We start from the raw sequence: 9,060 nt of genomic DNA, 5'->3' as shown, positions 1-9,060 counted from the left end.
CCGCCCTTCGTCTCGCTCCTCTGGCAATGCCGCCACCCCCTTCCTCCCTTCCCATCACCTCAATACAACTGGAGGAGCCACCGGTGAAGCCTGCGCCCGCTCTGGGGAAGGTGGTGGCTGGGGATTCCTTCCTCTCGTGGAGTGTGTTGACGATCAAAAATGGCTTGATCGCAGAGAGTGGCTTGAAGCTATAACAAGATGAAGTCAAATCACCATTGGATGGACTTCTTGCAGATGATCCACATAGAAATTAAGATGGTCCAAACGGAGCTTGCCGCAGAAGTTGCGACAAATTCAAAGATTCACGTGTTGACACAAGAATATCGCATGCTAGAAAACACAATTTAGATGACTTCAAATGAAAAAGTGTTAAATATGAAAATTCTTCGTCTCGTCTAGATGAACAATTTCACTCTTTTAATTATCTCTATCAAATGTTGTATGCAAAAGCTATATGGATTCCCTCAAGACCCTACAAAACCAAAAAAAATATGGATCCCCTAGAAAAAGTTTATATGGAGTATCCAGAGCAAAGTAGCAAACACGTATTTTGGTTGGCTTTTGCTGTTCAATCGGCGTGCTAAATCTAGCGAGCATGGCGATGACTGGTGACGCACACGTCTCAGCTTGCCAGGGAAATTATCGGCTGGTGCCAGCGCGGCATGATCGAAGCTGATCTCTACTCCTAAACTCCCACTAGTAAGCATGCACGTGCAACACACGTCTCTCAAATATAAAAAAGTTTTATTAATTTTATTTATGTTTAATCAAGTAAATGTGTTTGTGCGTTGCAACAGGAAAAACAAAATTCTTGCGTTCCCTCGCGACTAATATGTGTTCTACTTATCCTCTTTCAAAGCTCGCACTCTCATGAGTTGTATTCACCTGGTCACCTCGTCATCAGGTACGCGGACACATGCTTGGGGTTGTCACGGTCTAACATGTACTTTATGAACTCTGCCTCCTTCCCAGCTCTTGTCGTGTGGCCGTCATGCGTGCTCAAAGCAAAACTCAGTTATATGATGAAGTTGAATTCACTAAAGAAATTTTTAAAAATAATAATTAAAAGGGTAACAAAATATGTTTTTTAGTGTAAACAGGAATGGTTGGGAGGATTTTCAAGGAGTCATGAACCGGAGTCAGAGAAACTCTCATAGCTCCCCTAAAACATTTCCCATCAATCAACGCATAGGGACTCACCTATAAAGATCCTCACTTACAATTTGTTTAACTCCAGCAGACCTCTAAACCTCAACCCCTACATTTCAATGTCCTATATTTTATTAATTTTATGGAAATATCATACATTCATCATTGTAGTACCTTGCATTTTCATTTGAATGAACATTGGTACAATACAGAACTAACACATGAAACAGACAACCAAATAAAACTTAGTAATTCGAAGGCATCTCCGCTCATGCCAAGGAAAATCCCACTCATCGTGCCAAGCAAGGGTCAATGCCATCAAATAATTTGTGGATGATTCTGTCAATACCATGCAAGGATCGTTTTGAGTGACGTCGGCATCTCACTTTTCCAATGACCCCCGGCTCCCGGCATCGCCGCTGTGCAATCCAGCCGGCAACAGACAAACAAGCAACACACACACACGCCAGCAGAGAAATCATGCCATACCTCCTGGAACTGGAACCACATTTTGATTTTATGTATGAATCGAAAGATTATTCATGCCCATAGAAAATTGAGTTTTCTCAATATTTATGTTCAAGCAGTCAAAGAAGTAACAAGCGTGCACTGCAGATGTTTCAGTGAATGGAAGAGGAGATAAGATGAGAATAAAGTGTTGATGATTCAGTGTTAAACAACCAGTCCATCCATTGGATAGTTTCACTGAGTATTTGAATTTGATAATGAGAAAGAAGTACCTGATTATTTATAGCAGATGTCCACCTGGGAGTCTTTTTTATGAGGTTAACATCAGTACAAGAAACACTTGCAAGTTGTTAAACCAAAGACATTGTGTTAGAATATAACTTGGAAGTAATAATCAGAATATCCTGAATATAATTCAGCTTGCACTTCCATGAATCAATCAGAGATAAAGTTGATCTTTATTTGACATTCAATCAAATTAAATTTGAAGCAAGGTAGAAAGATGCAAGTCACGGCAGGGACAAAAACTATCAATTGATGAATTACCTACTCAAGGGTGTGGTGACTGCAGCCTCGTGCGGCATGGAGTGACGGGAACGCACAGAGGAGATGCAAGTGACGACACTTGTGCATGGCTGCATGCGGCAAATACCTCGGTGGGAAAGCAGTGGCCATGATGAAATTCTTGACAACACCCTGTAATCAGGAATATAAATGTTGATATAACCTTAAAATTTAGGACTGCTTGATGACTATAAACCTGACAGTTAAGATGTGCATCGCTGAAAAATGACAAATGAAGTTCAGAACGACGGGTAGATGACAATAAATTTCAGAATCTAAAATGGTGATCCACGACATACTCTTGGTTACATCAATTTGAGAAGCACTGGAAGAAAAGTTGAAGCATCACATCACTGAGGAAATACCGTAAAGAAAACAAATCTGAGATGGAAGACCTCCGGCGCGACGGCCTCATGACTGAAGCTTCTTGGCGTGTCCCCTAGCTGCGGATTGGGGAGATAGCGGATACGACACGGGGACGGCGGGGAGGGCCGGCGATGGCCACTGGGAGGGCGCTGGCATGTCCCCTGACAACAGATTGAGGAGACGACGGGCACGGCGCGGGGCCGGCGGGGAGGGCCGACGAGCGCCACCGGCAGGGCGCTGGTGCAGCCGACCGGGCAACGGGGTGGGCACTCTTGGGGCTGGCGGAGGAGGAAGGGAGTGGTAGCTTCACATGGGTAAGAGAGGCAGGCGGCGGGGAGCACCGGTTCTTTTGGGCAGGCGGCGTAGACCGGAGAGAAAAAAAACACGCAGGCACGATCTGTTGCACTGCCGCCGCCAGCCCTGTGGTCCTCTCCCCCATCCCTCCTCTACTACATGCTCCTCATGTTTCCATCAGCCAGGTCCCCTCCATGGCGTGGTCCATCTCAGCCGCGACGGTGATGCCCATCGACCAATAGCAGCCCCATGAATCGCCGCCGGCTCGAAGCAGGGTGAGTGGCAAACCCTATCTAGGGTTTTGTCCTTCCCCTCCCCTACCTATGGGTTCCTTCTCAGATGAGATAGGGCCGGTCTTGCCTCCCTCCTCCCATGGTGTGGTCGCTCCCATGCAGGCACATGAACCCTAAGAGTGGTCGTTGGCCACAGTTCTTTGGCTCCGCCACCGCTCATCCCCGTCGTCGCCACTCGCCTGCCCCGGCAGGCCTCAGGTCTAGGACGCACCGTCGCGTGACACTACTAGCCGAGGCGACTCCTCTGCACGCGTGGCCCTAAGAGCATCTCCAACAGCCGCGCTTCGCGCCGCGCGCTAAAAACTAGTTTGCCGCGCGCCGTTCTCCTGGTTTTACGCGGCCGCCGGCGCTGGCTCCAACAGCCGCGCTAAAATGCAGTGCAAGCGCGCGCCGCTCCAGTAGCGCGCAAAAAATGCAGCGCGCGCGACTCGCCGGGGCATTGTATATATGGCATTTTGCACACACAATGAATTTGAAACATTCAAAATGCAATAAACATAACATATAAAATTTCACACAAACAAGTTGATGAATAAAAGTTCATGCCCACAAGTCCATCGAACCAAGTTCAAGACACAAATGAGAGACATATCAATCCTCGTCCTCGTCTTCGTCCTCATCTTCTGAAGACGATTCTTCCGCCTCCAAAGATGAATCTTCCTCCCTCTCCTCATCGCGCACCGCATCACGTGAAGCTCCGACGGTGTTGGCAAGATCTTCAACGACATCTTCATGGGAATGTGTGTGAGGAGGCACATCAAAAGACATTCCGCCCATGGCGGCCGGAGGTGCACCCGTGCCTCCCATGAGAGAAGCAAAACTCATGCCTCCCATGGCGGCCATAGCATCGGGGGGTGCTCCAAAGCCACCCATGCTTCCCATGGCACCTAAACCGCCCACGGTACCTCTGAAGCCACCCATGCCACCCATGGCGCCAAGGCCACCGCCACCCATGGCGCCAAGGCCACCACCGCCCATTGCACGAATCATGGCTCTTTTTTGGATCAAGACTTCTTCACGGGAAAGGCCGACAAACTCCTTTTGTCCCTCATTGAGGTTAGATGTGTCCAAGAAGAACAAGTGCTTCTCCCATTCCAACAATCTTGTTCGCTCATCATTGCTCACCTTCCTCTCCTCCAAAGTCACCTTCCTCTCCTCGGCCTCCACCCTCCTCTCCTCAGATGCCAACCTCCTCTCCTCGGCCGCGGCATCTGGGGTCCTTGCCATTTTCCTCACCTCGTTGGCTTCTTTTCTTGCCTTCACAATAGCTTCCATAGCATTTTTGAGCTCATCATCTCCTTTCCTCTTCTTCTTTTCTGTTTTGTCTTTCTTGCACCCATCCAGTCGTTTTGGCTTAGAGTATGAAACCGAGTTGGGTGTGGGGCTTCTCTTGCCATCATCACTTGATGCATCATCCTCCTGCTCATCATCATCGTCCAACTCAATTGTTCGCTTGTGTTTGTTGCTCAAATGCAAATCATCCAAATCTTCACGCTTCTTCCATTTCTCATCATCCTTCAACACATTATAGCAATGAGGCAAGGTAAAGACCCTTCCTTTCTTGATCTTCCCCTTCTTGGTTTTCCTCTCCTCTTCTTTGAACAAGTTTTGTGCAATGTTGTACTACATGAAAACAAGGCAAATTAGCACTTCGAACACCAACAACAAGTATGATGAACATGTATGAAATGCCACTTACTCTATCGTCCTCATTTGTGCCACTTGGGTTCAACTTGTCAACCGCCTTTTGACAGGCCGCCCACCTTTGACAATCCGAGTTGATTGTCGACCATCGGAACCGAAGTGATCTCTCGGAGCGGTCAATTCCACTCACGTTGTGAACATCAAAATGTTCTTTCATCCGCCCCCAATAAGCCTTTCTACTTTGATCACCTCCAACGGATGGATCCCTCGACACTTGCATCCAAGTATTGCATAGTAAGATGTCATTGACGTTGGTGTAATTGCCCGCTCTTCCTTTCGGCGCGTCGACAATACCCTCACCCTCCTCGTCCACCTCGAACTCATGGTCTTCGAAATGCATGTCTTTGGTTTGAGACCAATGTGAATTGTTGGAGCCAACACCCATAGTTGACATGTATGCATCATCATTGAGACTACAAAGTTTTTTGAACAATGCAAATAAGCTATCTATATGATGAATGCATTGAAAAAATAACAAGAAAAGAAAAGTTGGAAATAATTTTTACCTTGGGGGCATTTCGTCGAACATGTTGTGCGCGTCGGCCGCCAGCTCAACGAGTGAGCTCGCCGGCGCTTCGGTAGCCGCCGCGCCCGTCGCACGCCCTGCAAGCTTCTTCCTCCTCGCCTTCGAGGTGCCGGAGCCGTCCGCCGCCTTGTTCTTCTTCGCCGATGTCTTGCCCTTCTTTGGCCGCGCCGCATTGGGGAGCTTCGAGGAGGGGCCGGCGGCTCGGGCCAGCGCCGACGCGACACCACCCCCCGCCAAGGTCATCCGCGGCGGCATGAAGAGTCCGCGCGCGAGACCAATGGTCGGAGGAGCTCCGGTGGAGGCGAGGCCAACGCCCCCCACGCTAGGGTTTGCGGCGGCGGCGGAGGCGGCAGCGGTGGAGGGGTCGCAGCTATAGGATGGGGTGTGCGGGGTGCCGGTGCGTGCGTCCATGGGTGCAGTTCACCGGCGCCGGCGCACGCGGGGCGTAGGAGGCGGAGAGGAGAGAGTGCGGCACGAGCGCTCGAGTGTGCCGCGCGCGGAAGCGGGCGCCCCAAATACACCGTGCGAGATAGCGAATCCGACCGCACGCCCAATTCCTTATACCGCGCGAGCGGTTATTGCGCGCCCGCTGGAGCCACCTGCCGGGTTGCGCGCGTGCTAAAATGGCGAAATTTGCAGCGCGGCGCTTGTTTAGCGCGGCTGTTGGAGATGCTCTAAGGTGTTCTGTTGGCTGCCAAGATTGGGGACGTGTGCGCACAGAGCTGCCGCGGGCGCCAAGGGTACGCTATCCTCCATGCTGCCTGGGACGCAGAGCAGCGGCCACAGCCTCATGTCCATCAATCGGTCGTCGGGCGGTCAAGTGAGTATCGAATTCCTGCTCAGCCTTTGGTCCTTCGATCGATATATTTTCATGTTGTTTTCCCAGGCCGTCCTGCTTAATCTTGGGTGTTCCTGCTCGATCTGCACATCACTTCACCAATTTAACCTGGATAGTGTCAGCCTATGCATATTTCCTTAGCTCATCAGTATATCAATGGGCCTGTTATACGGAGTACAATTGCTACCATCCATCTGCACTTTTTTTACCAGTGGATATGTGGAACAGTACTTGTATTTTTGTTTCTACCATGTTTGGTGCTTACATGTGCTGTGTGTGCTTACATCTAATTTGATATGCGCAATCAGAAAAAAATCTAAACATGTGAAATTTGATATGCATTGCATTCATAGATGTAATCAGAAAAATATAAATTAAAAGCCCGTGGTGACGCACGGACAATCTACTAGTGTTGCTTAATTCAAGAGAATCGGGACAGCCTCCCATAGCCACGAGACGTGGAGTTCGGCGCCGCAGGTACTATTGCGGTGCCGCAGAGGATTCCGTAATTGATCTGCACTGCATGTCAGCCTGTGTACGTCAATGCAAGAATCTTGTCCTGCCAGATTTGTTGGTTGTACATCGCCACGCAAACACGATTTGGAGGAGATTTTGCAACCAATATCTACAGTGATTTGCATTGTATTTTCTCACCAGACGGTGGGGTCGATCAGCTTTACTTATGGCTAAGGAAAATCAAATTAGACTGGAATTCAAAATTTGTAGCTAAAAAAATACAATGAAGCGATCTAATCTTTGATGGATCGGGTGCCGCGTGCCCGGGGAGATATCTCCTTAACTTAACTGAATATACATGTAACACTGAGCCACAGAGTCAGCTCGCATACCCCAAAATGCTTCAGACCTGCCTCCATTTCTCCATCCACCTTCACGATGCTGAAGAAAGAGGGGACAGGACACCAGAGCAACCCGGTCTGATTGTCCAAGGAGATTAATGGCGAAGGGTACCTCCAGATCCATCTCCCACCATAGCTGTGCACCATGAACTTCGACCGGAAAAGAAACCTGACCACCTCTCGATCACTCACAAGCAACTAAGAAAGGACTTGAATCGGCACAAGGCAAAACACTACCCAGCCACCCTCCCCTCCAAATCACACCCAGCGAAACTGCTGGAGGAGCAGGCACTACCAGAAACTGTACTTTTCCTGTAGGTGACGAATTTTCCTGTGAGGCCCGAAGCACCTCACAGGAATATAAATTTTCCTGACGGCTAACTTTGGTCCCCAGGAAAATTGCCTATTTTCCTGAGAGTCCAGCCCACAGGAAAAATATTTGAGGCCCAGCCCACCATTTCACTACCGCCAAACGGCCTCTGGGGCCGGAAATTCTTACTTCGCGTGATTTTTTTCGCTTTGGCGCCTCAAATGAAACTTCCGCGTGGCAAGATGAAAACATCACGCCAGTTTTCCTGTGTGTATAGGCCTACAGGAAAAAAGGCCCATCGAGATGAATAGAATCCCTAGACCAATTCCCCACTTCGTCCCCTCTGTCCATCTCACATCTGCTCCATGGCCGCCGCCCTCCTCAAACTTCCTGGCCGGCGCCGCCGCCCTAAATCATTCCGGCGCCGCTCGCCCTCCACTCTCCCAATCTCCACTTCTGGTCGTCTCTCACCTCCACCACCGCCACCCGGGTCAACCTGCGTCCGCCACCGACGCCCGCCTTTAATCCCCTTGACATCCGCCGTCGCTTGCCTGCAGCTCTGCCCCTTGCTGCATCCCACCTCCATCGGCCCACTCCTCCCCAACACGGCCGCCCTGTACGCGATGACTGTACCCCGTGCTCCCTGCTCCAGATCTGGGTAAGTCTCATGTTGCACATCCAGCAAACCGCCTCCGCCTCCTCCTCCTCTGACGTGACAACAGTGGTCTCCTCCTCTCCATTTTGTCCAAGCCAGGAGATCTATTTTTTTTGTGGTAAGTCCCAACCACGGTCATCCAAAAAACAAAGGGATCTTTAGTTGTTCATACAATTTATGGAGAATCTAGATCTTAGGACATCCAGATCTTGATTTCCTTCTTTTGCTGGCTCATTGGTGAAAATATTAGGCTTATGAGTTGGAAAATAAGGCGGCCCTTCTATCTGTTTTCCGTGTGTTGATTTATTCTATTTCAGTTTGCTACGAAGAGTTTTGTTATCTCACGTATCACAAAATTTTAGGAGCTACTGTTGGGTGTGTTATTAGCACTCATGTTTGTTTATATTATTGAAAAACTGAAGAGCTTCTTGTATCATTGCTAGATATGTGCTTTTAGAATATGTACTGCTTGTGAAGACGGGGCCTACAGCTGCTTTCTCAGTGGTATTTATGTCAAATATTTATTCTTTTTCCATTATTAATTTCTTGTAGCTTGATTCTGCCATATTATGGAGCCATTGTTGAAGCTGCAGCCCAGCCCACTGGTACAACTTCAAGATATTGCCTCACTTGAAAAATAATTTTGGCAGTAAGCGTTCAGTTTTAGAAGCATCCTAATCATATCTTTAGTTGGCAATGTAACTAATTATTTGCACAATTGTGCCCGTCTTTTGTAGGCACTGTTTCTCATCTTTAGAAATCTTGTGGTGGAAGGAAGGAAGCCGCATATCATAGATGCAGTGAAGGGCAAGGCAAAACCTATCCCAGGTACCCCTCACACTTTGGCAATATACATGCTTGTATTGATGTGGTAATTATCTCACAAATACTATATGTGTTGATTTTTATCTGATTATTTGTCGTTGTCCTAATTTATTTGGTAAATTACTTATTTGTTTTGAGGTAATTATCTCTCCTCATATGCATCAGCACAACTAATCTATTCCTCTTGTCTTCTCCTGAACCCATATTTGGT

General features: G+C 48.5%; 1 protein-coding gene across 1 annotated transcript; it reads right to left on the bottom strand.

The window, feature by feature from the left end:
• Positions 1-1,449: 1,449 nt before the first annotated feature.
• LOC119333075 lies at positions 1,450-4,112 on the bottom strand. Its single transcript, XM_037606102.1, has 3 exons — positions 4,040-4,112; positions 2,547-2,893; positions 1,450-2,313 (listed from the first exon to the last, which is right to left on the bottom strand). Exons 1-3 carry the CDS (start codon positions 4,110-4,112, stop codon positions 2,164-2,166), a joined length of 570 nt encoding a protein of 189 aa, XP_037461999.1. The 3' UTR covers positions 1,450-2,163.
• Between the last annotated feature and the right edge of the window lie 4,948 nt (positions 4,113-9,060).

Source organism: Triticum dicoccoides, chromosome 7A (genome assembly GCF_002162155.2).
Source record: "Triticum dicoccoides isolate Atlit2015 ecotype Zavitan chromosome 7A, WEW_v2.0, whole genome shotgun sequence".
NCBI classification, from domain to species: Eukaryota; Viridiplantae; Streptophyta; class Magnoliopsida; order Poales; family Poaceae; genus Triticum; species Triticum dicoccoides.
Note: the sequence above shows the minus strand (reverse complement) of the source record. Positions and strands in the feature narration are given on the sequence as shown.